This window comes from Cyanistes caeruleus, chromosome 2 (genome assembly GCF_971803275.1).
Source record: "Cyanistes caeruleus chromosome 2, bCyaCae1.hap1.1, whole genome shotgun sequence".
NCBI lineage: Eukaryota > Metazoa > Chordata > Aves > Passeriformes > Paridae > Cyanistes > Cyanistes caeruleus.
The window spans coordinates 58,463,860-58,484,840 of NC_141702.1; the positions used below are offsets into that span (position 1 = coordinate 58,463,860).

At 40.9% G+C, this 20,981-nt stretch overlaps 1 protein-coding gene across 2 annotated transcripts; it reads left to right on the forward strand.

Moving 5' to 3' along the window:
• The first annotated feature begins 12,035 nt into the window (after nucleotides 1–12,035).
• VIP (vasoactive intestinal peptide) lies at nucleotides 12,036–19,776 on the forward strand. 2 transcript variants are annotated; one of them, XM_086877225.1, is made up of 7 exons: nucleotides 12,212–12,294; nucleotides 12,731–12,852; nucleotides 14,340–14,480; nucleotides 14,865–14,969; nucleotides 16,481–16,600; nucleotides 17,248–17,356; nucleotides 18,909–19,776. In XM_086877225.1, exons 2-7 carry the CDS (start codon nucleotides 12,740–12,742, stop codon nucleotides 18,915–18,917), a joined length of 597 nt encoding a protein of 198 aa, XP_086733351.1. In that variant the 5' UTR covers nucleotides 12,212–12,294; nucleotides 12,731–12,739; the 3' UTR covers nucleotides 18,918–19,776. The 2 variants fall into 2 exon arrangements, with proteins under 2 accessions (XP_086733350.1, XP_086733351.1); XM_086877224.1 differs by lacking the exon at nucleotides 14,865–14,969 and having other exon boundaries at nucleotides 12,036–12,294.
• Nucleotides 19,777–20,981: the final 1,205 nt, after the last annotated feature.

Sequence of the window (20,981 nt, forward strand, 5' to 3'; positions counted from 1 at the left end):
AAAGAAAAGGTGAGATAACTTCAAAATACTTAGAAGAGTATTTTAGAAGCTAAACTTTCAAAGTCTTAAAACTCAAGGAAAATACCTGTATCTTAATTTGGGTCTCTTAATAAAAGTGAGTTTTTAAAGGGTTGAATTGTTTGAGTTCCTGTATGACTTTGTTTAGCTATTACCTTTCTGAATACCAAAAAAGGACGACAAGATCCTAACCTCTTTTTCAATCTAATATCAATATTGGCTACAATTGATTCAATAATTTTCAACCAGCTGGAGTAGAGAGTTCTGAGAAAACTACTGCAGCACCCAATAGGTGAGCTACTGCTGGCAGCAGCTCTTTTTGAAGCACACAAAGCAACAAACTGCCTGGCACCATAGCAGCAGCAGCAGCAGTGACTCCACTCAGGATCTCTGGCCTCACTGTGCCAGGCAAGGTCTGTGCATTATTCTGCACTTTTGCCCTCAAACAGTTTGCAGGTTAGGGAAACAACTCAGGAGGAGTCTGGTTTGTGGGTCTTGCTTCTGCTTTTGACTTCAGTGGAAGCTTTTGGCTCCCATCAGGTTTCTGACGACACCCGTGCATGACTGTGGCAACGCCTGATGGGCATGGACTGGATTGAGGAGCTATTTCAGTGAACATGTTTCCTGTCTGCATTCCCAGAGACGTTCTGCATCAGAGACATGTTTTCATCTATTTAGCAGCAGAATCAAGTGATTGTGTGCTGAGGGCTGTGAAGGAGCTGTTGCCCTATTTTAGACCAAGGAGTTCTTTTAAACAAGAGTAGCTTAATCATGAAAGGGATTACGCATAGTGATGGGACTGAGATAGCAGGAAATTGGATTTGCTGATTTAGGACATAACTGTCTGATGTGCCTATGACTAGGAACAGTATGGAAAGACACTGGAATGCAAAATTATTCCTGTCTAGTTCATGTCGGACCTGCATCCATATCAATCCACTTTAGTTTATAGCAGCATGTTGATGTGTACGAATGAAGGATGATTCTGCTCTCTTGTTCCAACTTAAGAAGAGCACAAATCACAGCTGGCAGTGATATGCATTTCTTTGACATGTATGGAGAAGTTGCTGATGATTAATTGCACATTGAAATGGGATGAATCCCCTAGATTCATCCTGATCAGTCTGAGGCTTGAGCATATGGAGAGACAAGCAGGAGTCCCAGTTTTTGTCCATGCTCTGTTCCTGTACTGGATATCCTGGGGATCTTTTAAAGTTTTTTGGGGTGTTTTTATAAGAGGGAGGAATACCCTTTAAACCTTTTCTAGACAGATTGTAGGTTTTCTTTTCTCCTTTAGTGCTTCTCCATTTAGTTCCACAGTAAGCTCTATCTGTGGATGGTATGATGATAAAAATACACAAATCTTCACTCTATCCCATTCTTTTGTTGTTCTGCCAGAACTTTCTTATACAGAAAATCACTTTGAGGAATTGATTGGTTTGTGTGTGATAAGCTCTCTAGCACTAGTTTGCCAGCATCAAAGCACTGATCCATTTTTTCTTTTTTTTTTCCCTAATCCTTTGGGCAAATGTCAGGGAAAGATACAGACACCTTTTTGTCAGTACTAAATGGAAGACAACATTTAGCAAAATTTTGAATTGCCTTGCAAAATTCTCATACCTCCACAATGCACTAATTCATGATGAAGATATTTTTAGATCATTTTTGGTAATATAAAACTTACTTCTATAAAAATTCCTGCACGCACAAGAACACATTTTTTTGGGTACTTGCATATACACTAAATTAAATCTTTCAAAGCTTCTAAATGCTTCTAGGCATTGAATCACTTCTGACAAGGAATCTGAACATTAAATATGTTTCCACATCATGTAATCATGTTTGAAATGTATTAGCCTAAAAAAAATAAAAATTAACTGTCTTTGAGACAACAAAGTTAAGCATTTTCAAATTTTTATCTCTTTCACCAATACATGGAACCTGGTCTTGGGCAGAGATATTCCCACTAAAGCCAAAAATACATCGGAGAGAAATAAGAACACTGAAAACTCAGTATAGATTGACAGGATTCAACTAATCCAGATGCTTTGGAGAATGGCAGATTTCCCATGACTTCATAAAATAAGGGAAGTGTGTGTGTGCTTGACAGTGTTCCTGAAAGATGCATGAAATGGTCCTTCCTGATCATTCCCTGATCCATAACAAAGCATCTGCATCTGCATGCCTTCTCACTGAGGTTTTAAAGGCGCTGAAGGCTAGATGTCATCACAGACCTTTGAGCGCATTTTCTCAGTTCACAGGGGTATAAATAGATGCTCCTGCTTCATTCAAAGCACCTGTAAGGCATTAAATGGCTAGGTGATTTAAAAGCTGCTTCCAGTGCTGGGCATTACAAAGATTTAAAAATAAACCAAGAATGTTTCAGACAGTCTTGTGCTTGTACTCAAAACCCAAGTCACTAGCAATAAAAAAGTCTAGAGGGTAACTGTTTATTTAACAGTACAACAAAACAGTTGTGCCGGTTTTGGCCTGGGTTGGTTAATTGTCTTCACAGTACAAGTATGGGAGAACAGGGATATTTTTTGGATTTGTGCTGAATACAGGTTTGATAAAACAGGGATGTTTTTGTTACTGCTCAGCAAGGCTTACACAGAGCCAAGGTCTTTTCTGCTTTTCCTACTGCCACATGGCAAGAGAATTTGGGGGTGCACAGGAGGTTGGGAGGAGACACAGCAGGGACAGGTGACCCCATCTGACCAAAGGGATATTACACCATGCTCAGAATGTATAAAGCCAGGGGAAGAAGGAGGAAAAGAGGATGTTTGGAATGATGGTCTGTCTTCCCAAGTAACTCTTATCTGTGATGGGGCCCTGCTTTCCTGGACACCTGCCTGCCCATGGGAAGCAGTGGGTTAATTCCCTGCTTTGCTTTGCTTGTGTTTGCAGTTTCTGTTTTCCCTATTAAACTGTTTTGTACCTCAGCTCATGAGTTTTCTGCCTTTTACCCTTCAGATTTTCTCCCTGATCCTGCTGCTGCATAAGTGTCTGAGAGGCTGAGTGAGCCTTGGTTGCTGGCTGGGTTAAACCACAATAGTGAATCAAAAGAAAATAAGAAATACACTGTATTATATATTGCTGTACTTAAGAGGTAGGTTTGCAACTGAGATATACTAGACACACAACTGAGGGCCTTGCTGCCCAATCCAGAAAAAACTTGCTCACAATCTACCCTAAACCTTCCAAATGCTCTGGCTGACTGCTGGTAGTTTAATCTATATTACTCTATTATTGGCTGCAGTGAGATTACTCATATATTTAATAACTCAGTTGAATCAGAATATAATTTCATAAAGCACATCATTCTGGTTTAAGAAGCAGTTTTATGCTAATTTAGGAATAGAATTTTTATCTGTCAAATGATTTCTGTTTCTTGAAAGTTTCTTCCCTGCGAAAGCACAGCTACTCTGCTCATCTCGCCTGCCCGGTCTCTCCCTGAGCATGTAAAAAGTTCCGTAGGGGTATAAGGGTGATCCTTACATGCAGACACATGAGAGGCTGAGAATGAAGGACATGGTGAATCAATGCTTGGCCATTCTTTTCTATTATTTGATGTGAGAGCAGGGGCAGGAAACTGAATTACAGCTTTGTTTGAGTCTTGGTAGTTTTTTGTTTGACAGAGGTTTTTGCATTATCTTATCTCTCTGGATGATGCGCCTATGAAATTGGATAAACCAAGAAGGACTAAAGAGAAGTTTTTCTAGTCTCAGTCTGGTAAAGATCACTTCTGGAGGGGCATTTTAGAGGTGGGTTTGGAAAACAAAGAAGAGCATAAGACAGCCAGTCTCTCCTCGGCTGTTGAGGCAAACATTACAATGATCCCACTTGTAAACAAGACTGTCTGAAGACAAACTGTCCCCAGCAGGACAGTCTCTTAGAGGCTTGTGAAAAGATTGTTTTTAATCCTTTCTGCCTGTAGACGGCATGAGGAATTGACAAAATGCATTATTCTGATAGATCCTGAGAAATGTCGCTTTGGGTTCAGCTTTGTCTGGAGCTTTCTGGAGGACAAGGCAAAAAGGGTCTGGAATTTTTTTACCGACTCCAGTTTCTGGCTTATTTCTGGCTTATTTTATTATTTAATTCTTCATGCTCTTAAATTGGTACATGACATGCATTTCTCAGCGACCCTGTAACCTTTTATCTACTAGGACAATTTCATTTGGCTTTTACTGCGTGCACAAATTCTGCACAAAGAATTGTATTCAACCTTATATGTAAGCACAGTTATTTACTGGGCAGTGTACATAGCAGGTGGCTAAAATATGACTACACTGCACATTATTATGCTCTTCAGCTTCCAAGCTGACAATCATTAAGTTTTTCCAGCCAGCCAGTGGTAGTCAAGCTGGGAGATGCACCCTTGTTTCTGCTTGGGAGAAGCTGATCCTTGACCTTGTGCAGTCACAGACACCTGAACTACAAGTTGTGCTGAGGATGAGTTTTCTGAGCCATAAAATTCTGGATGGAGCAATGTGCGTAAGGGAATAGAGGCCAAGACGGGACTGTGGATTCAGCTTCAGTTTAAACTGCATTTTGTCTTAAAAATCAAGATATACTATTCAACATATTTTTTTTAAAGATCTGAGAAGAGGGTAAACCTTCTTGAGCCAATTGTTCTGCTACCATTTCACTCTGAAGGTCTTTAAACCCAGTGTTCAAAATTACAACAGTTACTGAGTAATGTCAGTAGATGAAACCTTGTATTGATAATCTTCTAACCATTCTTCAAGATCCTTCCCCCACTTTCCAAACTGAAGCTACTAGAAACAACCTGAGAGCATCTCTGAAAATAAACCAGGAAGAATACCTGCAACAGATGACCTTTACTTTCCTTTTCACACCTGGTGTTGTGTGTTTGTGTGATACAATTTTCTGTTGTGACATTGTGTCATTTCACATCTATGGAAAATCTTTCTATTAAGCCAGATAATATTTCAGGCCAGACAAAAAAATTACCTGTGAATTGGACTGCTGGAAGCATACAGAATAATTACCTACTACATGAAATAATACTTGAAAATCCTGCAGTTATGTACTGGAAAATAGTTACACGGTTATTTTTACTGTGCAGCTATCGATGTAACCACATGATTGACACGGAGTCACCAGGAGCAAGATTCAAATCAACATTAATAATTTATGAATTCATGCTTTAGTACAATTTGAGCAGAAAGTTTAGCAAATTTCAAGGTGCTAAGGTCCATGGCTTAAGTCCAACAATTAAAAACATTTTAATATTGATATTCAATAGGGCTGATTCTAGTGCTGAATCTTTCACTTGTTTCTGCAGAAATAATTGTAATTAATTTGTCACATTCAAAAATGCAAACAAACTGCAGAATATAATTATACACATACACAATGACAGCACACAGGATGACTATGAAAGGTGTTGCTGTGCCTATTAATGTCTTTTATCCTTTTGATAATCATCATTTCCCAAAATCTCTTAGAAAACTTGTGTGTTGGATCTATTCACGTGTACTTAAAAAAGGGGAATATATTGACTGTGGTGCTATGTTTACTGGAACACCCTTAATGTTTCATGTAAGATGGAAAGGGTAATTAGCCATTGATGTATTGGCCAAGAAGCCAATTAAACAAGATGTAGGAGTTATCGTTTGTTCAGGTGACCTGTGGAGTTGAACTAAATGATAAACTAAGTTGGAACTGTATCTCTCTTGTCCATGAAGGCTACATAAATTCTTTCAAAAACAGTCAAGCTCAAATTATATCAAGGATGATAAACTCACAGGTTGATACTTTCTTCTATATGGCTTCTTTGTGGCAACTAAATGTGAATATAGATTTCCACAGCCATAATAATGCACATTAGGCTTAGAGTAGTGCTAAGAGACAGCACGTTACACTATGCCCTTTATACACATGGACAGTTTTAGAAAACCTTTCTCAGCTCTTTTTCCATGAAGACAATAGTGGTAATTGCTTGAGACTGAAGCATTTTTAGCTTGTTTCTGCTCTAGCTTTTAGATGGTTTCTTTTTTCAGCTTGGTAAATAAAGAACTTGTGATGATTAGGTCAGTTCAAGGGATAAAGTTATCCTGGCATAATTAGCATCTTAAGATGAGCCTTCCAGCCCGACTGACGTGGTTTTTTTTATATCCTGAGCTGGTATGTCTGCTCTCACAAGCTTCCAGACAGTGCAATAGTAGCAGTATTCACTGGGGAAGACAAAAAGAATTTGGCCACACAGCCTAGAACCAGCAACTTGTATTATTATACACAGCAAAAAGGATCTATGCAAAATTGAGGAAGTATACCACTGTTTTCAGCACAGATGTTACAGTTGCAACCCATGAAATATTCCTGTTGTAAGGTTGAAAATGTGTAAATGGACTAAATTCTCTCATTTTTCATGGGTTCTTTCGTAGTATAAGAGTTAGGTAAGGAGGCAAGGAGACTTCTAAGACAGCTTGCCTGCATCTGCAGATGCACTCCTAGTCATTAGCATCGTTAGTGTCCCAAGGAAGTTTGGACTGCCCAAGATCCTGATAAACTCATAGACTACATAAGGTGAGTGTCAATAGTGAATCACAGTGAGATAAGGCACCCCAGACAGGTTTGGTCTCAGACTTCTAAATTTTGAACTCTACTATGTCACTCTTTATGGGTTTCACTTTTAACAGATAATAACCCAAATGGATTTTGGAGGTTATTTCTATTCTGCATTCCTTCTGTGCAAGTAGAGACAAAAGGACTTCCATAAGGTCACATCCTTTAGGACAGATGACAGGCCTCAGAGCATGGGGAAAATGTAGGGACATGGGTTTGAAAGATAGTTCTTAGTTCAGATAATTAGATATTAGCTAAGAGATATTTACACATGTAAGAACATCATGAAAATAAATGCTTTTTCAAAGGCGCACCATAGAAAATCCAGTTTTGTATATCCAAAACCATGAAGAAAAGAGCTGGGTGAAAATTAATGGGAAATTCGGACTGAATGTTACGACATCTAAAATATACATTCTTGTCATATACAGAGATTATTTTAGATTTGCAGAGAAAAGGATTGGGTTGGAGGAGCTGCAGGAGGAGGAAAACATATCTGGTGGTGAAAGAATCATCTGATCCTTTGCTGAAGTTTGAAGATTATAACTCTGCTGGTAGAAATAGGACATATTCCAGAGAGCTACTTCAAAACAAAGAATACAACACAACAAAGCCAGAAACTACTTTGCTTCCTGACAAACTTTGGATTAACATGTGGTTTTCTGGGCTTTAAGGTAAATGGAATTCTTTAAACAAGTCAGGTGAAACATTAAAAGGAAATTTCTTCGAACAAAAACCAGATCTATTAAAGCTCCTGTTAAAGCTTGTGTAGTCACAGATGCTCCTGAGGTATGAGTGCAGAATATATGTGTCTGATGGTGCGAGGGGGATGGCAAAAATATCACATCCATGCTAAAGAATGAGAAGGAATTTGGACTGACACTTGTAGGACATATCATCATATCATGAACCAGGTGGACATGAAGCAGTAGTCCACACACATACCAGACAACATAAGCATATGGAGAACAAAATATCTATCCCAGTTCCAGTGGTTTTGAAAACTGATTTTGAAAATTGTTAACTTACACAGATTAATAATGCAAAGGTACCACCTGGAACAGGAGGAGCTTGTTCAAGTGGTGTAGACGGTATCATGTTTGTTGATACAATTTACATGTTACAGGAGTTCGCTTCAGTTGATAACTCTGCTCTGAAGAGCCACACTTTTGATGTGAAAGCAGGGCTCAAAAAGGGTGAAAGAGGAAATGAAGGCTACCTTCTTCTACCTGTGTCACCCTTCCACACCCTGGGATCTGAGGAGGCAAACACTATTCTCCTGAATGCTTCTTTTGCAGAAGGCAAGTCATGAGTTTTTAATTTAAAAATATTTGTCTGTTTTATTCTGCTTGCCATCATATTTCTGAGTCTACAGAACTCACTCAGTCTAAAGGTGTGATAGAATGTGGATTGTACTTCTGTAATAAAACTTACCTAAAAAATCAAACTGATGGCTTTCTCCTTATCTCTTCTAAAAAAACATTCAGAGACAGCTGCAAAGAAAATGAAGGTGGAAAAAGTTTCAGCATTTTCATTTCAGCATTTCATCCATTTTTCCAAACCAGGTGATATTGAGGAATATGAGTATTTATGGGAGAGTGGGATCCAGGAGTGCAATACGATGCTGAAAGCAGGTATTGGAGAATATGCTAATCATGCCATTAAAGGATTAGAGAAGAGCATGTTAGTTTATAAATTCTTAGTTTTATTTTTTTATTCTTCATATACAATTTCTTGAATTTTCATCTGTTACTTTTTTGTGAAAGTTGAAAAAGCAGTTCTGTTAGCTGCTGATTAGTAGTGCACCATCAATCTGCTCTATAAGCTCTAAAAACTCATGGATCAATGTGCTATGGCTATGGGATCAAAGGCAGAGTTTCTGAACTCACCCACAGCAACATGAGCTGTAATGCACAAGGGACATTCTGCTAACCCTATGATTCGTAAGAGAGAGCTCATGAGTCAGTAGAAGTTTTCTTTTCTGATAGAATATAAAAGTCCTAAAACAAGTCTCTTAGTATTTATATCTTTCTTTTTTTTTACCAAACAAAATGTTAATTCTATTTCTGATGTAATTCTCTTTTTAAAATACAATTACATGATAAATTTGGTAAATGCTAAGCAGGTCCTTCATGGAACTAAGCAGATTTCTCTCATCTAAGGATTTGTCTTTAAGAGATTTTTAGCACATCAATTTCAGAACAGTTTTACATGCTAAAAATAGTAAGCACATCTAACTTACAAACCTTAGAACTTCCAAATTTCTTTCTCCAGATGATTTAGCTATTTTGAGTAATACTTGATTTATATACATTACACAAGTTTGCATACAAATGGTAAGACAAACTTTCAGAAAAATTCTGCTCTTTTGTCCATCTTGTCTAACTGATTTTACATCATTCCTAAATGTTGTAATTTTATAATTGTAACTTTTTTTGATTTTTTTTTTATTAGCTGGAACATTAAAGAAGAAATTGAAGCAAAAATGGAGAGTAACCAAAAGATATTTGATAACAAATGAAATTAAGATAAAAGGTTCAGTAAATGTGAGGGTACTATACCTCAGGACTCCTGTAAAAGCCACTGAAAAATACTTGATTTCCCAGGAGTTGCCTGTGTTTAATTATTATCCTGGAGAAGCTCCCAAGCACTATTTTCTCCCATGTGACACTTTTCTGAAAGGACATTTTTTTTGCCACGGCAAAACAGTGGGAGCTACCATCCAAAAAGAGTTCATCTGCCTAGATTTTAGAGGCCTTACTTAGGATATTAACAGAAATGTCTCTTTTCTCCATCTCTCTGTCTATAAAGAATTACTTTTCTTTTTCTGACTTTTTCTTATCAACACTTATTCAAATGTGTAAATAGTAGTGTATGTAAGCTTCAGCGGAGAAAAAAATTGGAAAAGAGAGAATTTGGATTGCTGTCCCAAATCCTTGTCAGTCATCCCAAACCAACCTCCTTCAATGAAAATCCTCTTGAGAAATGTGAGGAAGGACTAAGGAAAAAGGGAGAGGTGGCATCTCTTCTTCAGTTTGTCTTCAAGTGGAGGAGATGGTGGCCCGCAACAGGGTGCTGAAGGGAAATGCAGACAGCTGTTAGTGCAACAATTGTGCATTAACAAAGTGTGCTTGGGGCATGTGGGGTCAGTTCAAAGCTCCACTGGAGACTTCCTGAGTAAACAAGAGGAACCACTTGATCTCCCTATGGCTCAGTTTCTTGTCTATAGAACAGGGAAAATAGATGGTATTGTAAGATTAGCCGTACCACAGATTTCTCAGACCATTTAAGGGAGTTCTAGAGAGGTTTCTTTATCAATACTGTCATCCCTAGAGAGGTTCTGAGGCCACTTTAGCCAACCTGACAGCACGTGGTCCAACCTAGTGTGCTACCTGCAAAGAAGGGGAACAAAGTTACAGCAAACCAGATTCACCAGGTACGGTATGGAAGGATGCAGGTACATCACAGCCCCAGATGGTACAGTATGATAAGAAAGCCCTGATTTGTCAGTGATTCTCCAATTTTTAGTCTACATACATCTGCTCAGAGCACTCAGCCACCCATACTGCACATACATAGCAACTGACAGCAGACTTGTTTTCCACGTATCCCTGAATTGGCTGCTCCCCTCCTCCCTCCCTGGGACCGCAGTGCTCAGGACTCCTGCGAGATCCCCTCTACAGGCTACGCTAACCCCAGCCTTGCTAGCGCTGGGAGGAAACTTCTTTCTTCTCCTCTTCTTGATGCCAGCAGCGTTTGGCTTTTCCCGCAGCGGCGCCCTCGGCGGGAGCGGGACTGAGGAGGAGGAGGAGGAGGAGGAGAGGGGCTGGCACATGGGCCCGAGGAGCCGCGGGGTCCCGAGTGCCGCCTGTCCCCGCCGCTGGCTGCTCCAGGCCGGGAGACTGCATGACCGCAGACTTGGCAGCGCCCCAGCCACGCAGGAGATGGCTTTCTCCTTCCTCTCTCCTCTTGCAAGGAACTGAGTGAAGTCCACTGCACTTCCCCAGGTAGCGCACACGCCCAGCTCCTAAGCTGCCTAGCCGGGATGTTTCTGAAGCGAGGGGAATACGGTGCCATTGATGCTCATCTCGCCATTCCGGAGCAGAATAGCTCCTTCGACCCCTAGTTATGTAGTAACAAGGGGAAAATTTCCTGAAATTAGACTACTGCAGGAACTCTGGTTTTAGTCACAGCTGTCATCCGAGAAACAAATTTCCAAGCATTTTTAATCTAATCCATTTATTCTTTATGTAACTGGATTAGAAAATGTGATTAAGCATCGCAGAATCTTCGGCACTGAGCCTGCCTAACCTTTAGTGAAACATGAAACAGAAAAACTTATTAAAAGTAAGAAGAAATGGTGAATTCGGCTGTATGGATTTGGTACAATCGTTACTGACTGAGTAGGAGGATTAGAGGCACAAAAGCTCAAGTTTAAAAAAAAAAAAAAAAAAAAAGGAAAAAAAAGAGGATAATGACCTTTACAGCTGAAATTCTTCCGCCCTTGTTTGGCAAATATTTCAGGGCACGCACGGAATGGAGACGGTGCCAACTCTGAAGAGGTGCTTGCCGGAGCAGCGCTGTCCTGCCGGCCCACGCCCACTTCCCCTGTCCTTTCTCTGCTGCCCACACATCACTCTGAGGCAGGGAAAATTCGAAGGAGAAAAATCAAAGCCTCGAGTCCGATTCTCCCTTGCCGTGGCATCCCCGAGGTTCGGGCTCAGGACACCTTAGCAGGAAGAGCAGATCCCGCCGGTGCTGAGGGGTGTTTCACACGCGCCCGTGCCGGCGCTGGGATCCGCGGAGCCCTCACAAGCACCCGCCGTGCTCGGCTGCGCCAGGCGGCGCTTGGATGGGTTAACCCGTGAGCCACGAACAAGCACGCAGTTTAAACAAAACAGGGAAGAGTAGTAAACACCCCGAAGGCTGCTAAAATCACACTAAAGCCCTCAGGAAAATTTTGTTTATCAGACCAAAACGAGGTGCTTCCCGCGCACCTCGGGCGGAAAGCCCCGTCAGGGACTTGCATGTGCCAGGGCCGGAGCGGGACCAGCTTAGCGCGGAAACACCGCCCGAGAGCGGGGACAGGAGCAGCCCCGCGGCTCGGAAGGGGCTCCTCAGGGAAGCAGGGGGCCCGGGGATCTGTGGGGGGAGCGGAGGGCCCCGGAGAGCGCAGCAGCCTTTGCTGCGGCTCTCCCGGCTGCGGGCAGGGATGCGCGGTGCGGCGTGCGGGCCCCGACGGGCGCCTGCTCTCCCGCCCGGCGAGGCGGAATCACCCCTCGGACGGGGCTCCGCGCCTCCAAAACCGTGTCATTAACATAAATCAAATAATGGCCGGGGGGAGGGGGTGGCGAGAGGAAGGGGGAAGAGGTACGCGACTGCTCATGTGTTAAATATAAGTCTCTGACTGTCCTGAACAAAGCGACCGTCCCCTTGGGAAGGGTGACGTCTCTCCAGTAACGTGATTGCCTCTTCGGAAGCAGAAACGTGTAAACGCTATAAAACGCGGTGGCGCGGCGGGCAGCTCAGAGCGTGCGGCGAGACGGAGCCCTCCTCTTCATCCTCCTCCTCCTCACCCTCTGCCGCCGCCCCGGCAGCCGCGCAGCGGAGCAGGGCGCACTCGCCCAGCACCGCTCCGCTCCGCGCCCGCCCAGCCAGACCCACCGACGGACTCGCGGCTCCGTGAGTAACACTCTCCCCGCCACAGCGGCAACTTCCCAGAGGATGAGGAAGGCTGGCCCCGTCCCGCACCCTCGCTCCCCTTCTCCCCTCCCGGACCTGCAGGGAAGACATCCCGGCCGTCGGGGAGCGGGAAGAGGTTCTGAAAGCCCAGGGCAGCCGGGGCAGGACCCTCCCTTGTCACCGCTTGAGTCTCTGAGCCCCGAGCAGCGCTGTCCCTCGCACCGGGCCGGGGGTCGCCTTCGGGGATGCTGTCCCTGACCGCCGGCAGTTCCCCAGCCACCGCCACCCTGCTGGCAGGCGGCGTCTTTCGGGACGGGGATCGGGATCGGGAGCGGGGTCGGGACAGTCTCTCTGCGGCCCGAGGCGAAGCCCCGGTGCCCCGGCGGGTGCGGGCGGGCCGGCTCGGAGGGTGACGGCTGCGCTCTTCCCTCCGCAGGTGGCGGCCATGGAGCACCGCGGCGCCTCCCCGCTCCTCCTCGCCCTCGCCCTCCTCAGCGCGCTCTGCTGGCGGGCGCGGGCGCTGCCCCCGCGGGCCGCCGCCTTCCCTCCCGTCCCGCGGTAAGGCTCCGAGCCCCGCTCCGCGCCCCGCTGCCAGCCCCTCCGCCCCCGGGGGCCTGCCCAGCCCCGGCCGCTGCCCGAGGGGGCTGTGAGAAGCGCCAGCCCTCCGCTGCTCCATCCCAAGGAGCGCGGTGCGGCGCTTCCCGTCGGGTGTTTGCCCGGTACCGGGCTGGGGCGCGGGGTCCCGCCGCTGCCCAAGAACCCACCCTGGAAAAGCCCCCGGGACACGGCCGCACCTCCCGAGGAGGCTGCAGCAGCGCTGCCCCACGGGCTGGGGCGCGGTGAGCGAGATGTGTGCGGGGAGCGGACGGGATGTGGGTCACGGTGAGCCCTGGGACGGGAACGGGTCCATGGGGACACAGCGGAGTTCTGCGCCTCTGCGTGCTTGGGATGGTTGGAGTCGCGATTAGTGGTCCAGCTAAATTAAATCAGGTGGCAGAACGGTACGGTTTGCAATTAGATAAGAGGTACATAAAGTGTAGGAGGACCAATGAAAAACAGGCAAAAAAGCGCAGCGACTGACTTCCAAAAGGAGTGACTTCATTTTACACAGCAACTTTGCACCTTGGTTTTTTTTTTTTTACCAGACAGAAGACTTACATGAATCAAGTGTATAAATAGTGCTATATAGTGACTTTTAAATTACAAGGGCATATGTCTATCTTAGTTTTAGTACGTGATTTTTGCATGTCATCACACGGAGGAGTTTCCTACAACGATGGGAGCCTCTCGTCTGCCACAGAATATCAGAGCAGCCAGGAGGAATGACGCCAAACCACTGCTATGCAGTTAGGCTGCCCTTGATAAAATATGACGCTTCATAAGAAACCGCAGTTTCCAAAAATGTGAAATAACATCAGTTATATAGATGCATCAGTACATCAGTTTATACAGACCAATTGCCATGATACATTTTAAGAGATTGAATGTGAAGATTTTTTAGCTTCTAAAACAAGAGAATAAAAACATCTAGAGATACATGACTGCACTTTTTATTTAGTTTGAAATTCTTGGTGTATTTGCTTTCTTTGGAGAAGGCCTAAGAACTGTTTCTTTCTGCATTTCAATGCACATCTTCTATCTTAACTGGGAGGTAAGTACGTCACAGGAACAGTTTTCACTTTGCTTGGGTAGAGGAGGCTGTTAATTTCATCCATCATTTATACAATATACAGTTGTTAAGAAAAGCTTCATGGTTGTCACTTGTGCTGTGATTGTCATGCATTATGCACTGGAGTAAATTGCATTCAGTGACAACATTTATCTAGAAAATATGAATTTGAGAGAAGAATCTGTGATGTCAATTAATCTACAATTAAGCGTGGATTCTACCCGAAAGTGATTTTTGAATTATCCAGATTTCTTTAAAATGCCTTACCAATTAAAGTAGTTAGATGCGCATTTTGACACAAAACCAGACTGTTAACTCTAATAAGTGTCTCATGTCCTCAGCTAGCTGTACTTTCCATGGTTTCTTTCTCCAACAGATTGGGAAACAGAATGCCATTTGATGGAGCCAGTGAACCTGACCATGCCCGTGGGTCATTAAAGTCAGAATCAGATATTTTGCAGAGCACACTACCTGAAAATGAGAAATTCTATTTTGATCTGTCCAGAATTATTGATAGGTGAGTTCCTTTATTATCATAAATACAAGAGATGATGGACTACTTGATTTCTGCCAAAAAATCATTCGCATTTTCGAAATGAGAATTAAGAAAGGAAGAATCAGTTACAGAAGAAAATCCCACAGCCGCTGCTTGAATAGTGGCAGCAGTAGGGATGTCGGCAGAAATGTTGGGTGTGTTGCCATTCTGGCATGATGAGTACATTCACTTTCCAGGAAGGAGTAAAAAGTATATTGTGAAAATCTGGAAGTTATTCTATGAAATTAGTTACCTTTAAGATGTACAATAGTTAAAGTAAAGAAAGCAGTATGTTTACAAAATGAACGTTATCAAAATTATATGAACCCAGGCTGTATTGTAGAGTTTATTTATTGTCCATTTCAGAAATGCAAGGCATGCTGATGGAATTTTCACCAGTGTCTACAGCCATCTTTTGGCTAAACTTGCTGTGAAGAGATACATGCATTCGCTTATTAGAAAACGAGTTAGGTGAGGTGACACTTACATTAGGTATATGTTTTTTCCTAGCTGACTTTATCGGCAATTTTTTTACCATTCTGTATCCAAGGCCTCCTTTTTGTGATTTGGAGATACTGAAAGAGAAGCTTATGTAATTATGGGGGAGCTGAAAATCCTGTATAAATATTTAGTGATATTACTAAATGAATATGTTACTATTTATTCCTGACACAGCTGTGAGAGGTAGAGCAACAGACACTGCACAAAGCATGGATAATGTGTACTGGAAATATTATAATGATTATTATGCTGAATTGCTAATTCTTTTTCTCAGTAGTGTTTTTACTAGCTTGGTGGATGAGTGGCAAAAGTAAATACAAAGCGCTACTCAGTACTTACAGGGGAATACAGGGAAATACACAATGAAATCAAGAAACAATTGGTTTATAGTGAAATAGGTACGGTACAGTAAAGGTACAGTTTTTTTTCCTGCTGTAAAACACATTGACAGATGTTTGTGAGATCTGTATTGCAGTGGAATTCAAAAAGAATGAGGCAATTCATAGACCAGGGGTCTGGATGCAACTTCCAGATCAATGCCTTCATAAACTAATGGGCACAGGGTGCTGGGTAGGATCACTCTATACTTTCCTTGTTTTCAAATCCATAAGCAGTAACTGTGAGCCACTGTGACAATACCATTGAATGTCTGCTTCATATGCTCAAAAGCTGAGTAAAAATTAGGTCCTTTGTTTGTGTCAATGCTGCCTTTGTTCCAGAACATACAGTTCCAGTTTTTCATATGCTGTAAACTAACATAGACCATTCAAAATAGAACACTCTGACATTTCCCAAGATTGTGCACAAAGAAAAGGCCTCCAGGTTTCACTTTCATAAGTTGTGTTTTGTATTCTGAAACCTTAGAACAAGCATTTATATCTAATGTGATGCTGCACTAACTTTCCTCCGGGGCAGACTCCAGCTCCACTGAGTTCAATGTGAGCAGTGATGAGGTCCTTTAAGAACTTATTGTGACTTAAGCCAGGTTGTACCTTGGCATTGTACTGAAATATATTCACACAAATGACAGAAATTAGAATAAAATCTGTTTATTGAAAGGTGCAACCTGGGGTGTGTGAACAGGCAGGAGAGTGTCATGAAATCCACACTTAACCGCTTGATCTTGCAGAAATCCTGGGACAAGGACTTTAGAAATCATAGACTGCGTTTCCAAATTGCATAGGCCATGGCAAAACTGAGAAGAGAAAACAATCAGTCAGTGGAAGGTGTGTCCCAAAAGGCTGAATAACAATCTTTGGAATTTGAACTTTTTTATTAAAATACACAGTAAGCAGTTGAAGCAATGGCTTCTTTTCAGCAGAAGAAAGATCCAAAGTCATAGATGGAAATGAAAGCTGAAATGAAAATTTGATTTTATTAGGCTAATCAATATCATAAAGCTTGTTTCACTCATTTAGTGGTATTTTCTTTTAAACAGATATAATATCTTATTTTTTCCTTTGTAATTATTTTGTTGCCAGCTCCCAGGACAGTCCTGTCAAACGCCACTCTGACGCTGTCTTCACCGACAACTACAGCCGCTTTCGAAAGCAGATGGCTGTGAAGAAATACTTGAACTCAGTCTTAACCGGAAAAAGAAGGTACTACAGGAAAGCCCATATGTATTCTTTCCTTACTTCTGTGGCATTAAGACAGAAAAAGTTTACATCCATGTTTGTATACAGAGAGGCCAAGCAAAAGGTGCTGAACATTAATGACTCCATAGCATGGTTTATAGCATGGCTTTCAAATACAGACAACATTTTTTTTCCCTGACTGGAACAGACATCACAATCAGATTAGAACAGAAGAATAAAGAGAAGATGGCATCTGGCAATTTAAAAAATCTTCCGACAGATCCTTAAATTGTTTTTTATTAGAAAAAATCTTCTTAAGGAAAAAACCCATGGAGCTATGGAACACGAGCAACAATTTTATAAAAAATACCTTGAAAATTTGCCTCTCTGTAAACACATGAAATGAAAATTTGTAAATATGTTCTAATCGGTATAGGTGAGATGCGCCACCATGTGTTTTTGTAGACCTTGCATTCCTTATTTAAACAACCCATTTAAACAATTGCTTTTAAATATCAGGTCTCATTATTCAGTAAACATGCTATTTCATATGTTCTGTAACACCTTGGACTAAGTGCAAGAAAAAGTGCAGAAGCTACAGTTAGAAGAAGGCTTTGCTTTCTTTGCTTTTTCTTCTGAAAGCAATAAAACTTGTTTCTCATCCTCAACAGCCAGGAAGAGCTAAATCCTGCTAAACTTCGAGATGAAGCAGAACTTCTTGAACCATCCTTTTCAGAAAACTACGATTCCGTAGATGAGCTGCTCAGCCACCTCCCACTGGTATGCCAAGATTGCCTTTTCTATTGCTATCTGTTACTTGACTTGACCCATAAAATGAGATTAATTGTACATGAAGTGTGGCCTATCAGAACATCAGGAAAGGGAGTCATGTTCCATGAAAAGCTTTATGTTTCTACCGAGATTGTGCCTGAATAAAATAATAATAATTTCAATAATAAGCTTTAAGTTATCCCATGATTGCTGCTATTGACAATTCCTAATTAAATGGCACTCTTCATAATGCACCTAACTCACTTGGGTGTTTCAACCAGTGTGCACTGCAGCATAAAACCAGAAGTGAATCATTTTTAATTACAAAGATCATTATTTCTTCAGAGAACAAATTTGAGGATATTTCTTTTAATTAAAAAGAAAAAAAAAGCTGCAGATTTTTTAACATCTTTTTCATTAGAAAGGAGTTGCCCCTACAGCTAAGAGCATCAGCAAGATGAACCTTATGCTTTAAGAAAGTACTTGACATGCAAATCTTGCAGTTACTGTTTTCTATTTAGCTACTACTATTTTTCCTAAAGTAATTTACAATTATTTTTTCTTTGGTTTACTGAAGAGTAAACCCTTCTACATCAACACTTGCAGGAGCATAACATTGAAAGGATAAGGTAGAAGACAATTTGGCTTGGTATTGTTGAAAGTGTATTATGAAATTGATTAAAGGATAGTTTTTAGCATTCAGCTGTGTCTCAAAAAGTAAGAAAAAAAATTAAAAGGCTATTCTTGAAGATAAAATTTGGATATGTCTTTAAAAGACATAAAGTATGTCTTTTCTTGTATCATCCCCAAGCACCCATCCCCCTGCCCCAAAATAGATGTTGTTTCCTTTCAATTGAAATAAAATGAGAAAGTGTTCTCCTTTCCACAAATGTGGCACTTCCTCTAGTGTCCTAAAGGTTAGAAACAACATAAACTGCTTATGCACTGAGCACTTAAATAATTTGTAAGAAACATGATACTGGAAAGAAATATTCTTTCCGGGGAAGATTAATGCAAAAAAAAATATCTGCTCTTGGATTTTGCACCTTCTCAGAGTTCTGGTATTAATTAAGGGAGAAAGAGTAGTGGTGCAGCAGGTCACAGATGTCTTCCTGAAAACATTTTGAGTCCTTTCTGTTTTTATTGGCTTTACTGCTGAGGCAGATCTGCACGGAGGTGAAGCAGTATTGACTGTTACTTGTCATTTTATTGCAGCGCCCGGTTGCTAATGTAGTGTGGAATGAGCAACCTGAATTTGTGTATCCATTTCAAGGATACAGGTTTTGCTTTTTTTCCAAAGTGAGCAGCTCTGTGCTGTAGGCTAATGTGCAGTAACATTTTCCTCTAGTCCCTCAACCTTTCTTTTCTCATCCCGTGGTTTTGTCTGACGGCAATGCCCACCAAACTCCTGTGAGCAGCCACATCTCAGCTTGTCAGCCCCAAGAGCAGCAATTGCTTTATATCAAGTTTTACTCATTGCCTGCTGTCTGCCCTCATACACCTCATGATACAACTGCTTGCAAAGTTGACTTCTAAAGCACATCTCTCCTTTGCTTTTCAGGACCTCTGAAGGACACCTGGTAAAGTCTGTGACAAGAACAAGCTATTTTTGAGTTCCACATAGTATTTCAAAGAGATGACTTTAGTCATCAAACCAGAACAAATATGTTGTGAAGTGAAAGTTGTGATATATTTGTTTCTTACGTAATAAAAGTTGATATTTACATTGTAAATATTACTCTAGAGTTCTCTACTGAAAGCTGTACATATGGATGCCAGTTTAACTCATGAGAAGTCTGTGAGTCCATATGCTGTAAATCCTTTACTTCAATAAATTCATTTGAAAATGAGTGTGCAGCTGAAAAGAGCCCATCATGACTAATTAATTGGCTTATTTTAGGTGTGTTACAACTTCAGACAAATGTGTAATAACAAGGAAACATTTCTAGATAGCCTCATAAAGAACATGTAACAACATGAGGAGAAGAATGTCCCAAGTATGTAAAACTGCTTTGCAAAGATCTCTGAAAGTTACTGCCATGCAAAAGGGAATGCTTTTCTAGCAGTTTACCCAGCAAGTAGAAAAAATGAATAAGAATTAAAAATGTTTTGACCGCCAGCAGTATCTTTACTTCTGGTTCATATTTTTAATATTTCACAATGTATAAATTATATTAAGACCGGAAATATCTCCTTTATTTTCAGCTGTGTTTCAGATGCTCTGGAGCTGGCAAAGCGCTAAAAGAATGCAATCTTTTGACTTGTTTGATGCCTAAAGTCATCAGTTATTCTACATTTAATTGTCTGTAGCTTTGATGATGAAACTATTGCTTATATATAAAATAGACCTGAAGACAGTTTACTATTTTTTCAGAATGAATGTAATTTACAGATTATGCAGACAATAAATAATTTTATTATCATGGCAATCTATTACTGGTTTGAATCAGTGCTACAGTTCCCTGGAACAGCAGAAGTCCCCATAAGTGCTGCCTGTACTATAGTAATAGGGGAAGATACTATTTTTAACTGATTTATGCTATATTATTTTAGAAAGACAAGTAAATAAACATCCAGGCCCCTTTTCTTTAGCTTTCAATTGTTGTAGATGACCATGGAACTGAAAATTTGCAGCTGTTTTATTCACAGCACTGATGTAGAAAGTAGAAAAACTTATCAGACCTACTTACAAACTCAATTTGGAATTTCAAATATATTTATAAATCATACATATGCACACATAGACAGTGATAAAACTGATTTGCAAGTTTCACTTACAAGTTTACTGTTCTCATTTAGAAAGAAACTTCTAACATGATAAAATCTGAGATTTATGAAGACTAGTTCTCATAAATATGTAGCCCTCCGATTTGCAATTTTTTTTCTTTTTGAATATTGGCAACTGCATGTCAAAAGAAAACCAGCTTTCACAGATCAGGTGCTAATATTGCTATTTCTATCTAGCCTTGACAGAATCTATTTTAGCCTAAGCCAATGAGTGGTTCACAAAAGTTATATTTTCACAAAAGACATAATTTTGAAGTCTTCTCTTGAAACGTGGTTTTCCACCCCCAATTCCTATCATGTTATGAACATCTGAAAGCAAAAATGTCTTGGTAAATACTTTAAAAATACTAACAGACTGATGCTATAATACTTTCTTAGAAATTTTCCTCAGTGTAGTTTGAACTCTGTTAGTATTTCTGTGAGATGTAATCATTAAAAAATAAGTGAAAAAACCAACCAGAAGCAAAGCTGCATATGGTCTTTCTACACTGAATTCTTTTTAAATGTATGCTATTCACTCAATTTAAAGTATCAAAAATTGGAGTAGTAAAACTTTTGACTACAAAATTCCAGAAATATTTTTTCCTAAATTTTTCTTTCAATTAGTTTTCTTTTTTTATTTCCTGCTTACCAATAAGGCATCTGATGGAAGAACTTGTCTTTCATGTCTAATGTATGATCTTCCTGATATTCCTGATACTTTGTTCCCCATAGAAAACTGCAGAATTTGGAACCTGTATTTTCCCTTTTTCCCTGTTACATGAAGATAGAGAAGAAAACAGAGAAGCTTATTAGGAAATCATACATACATATATATATATATATATATATATATATATATATATAT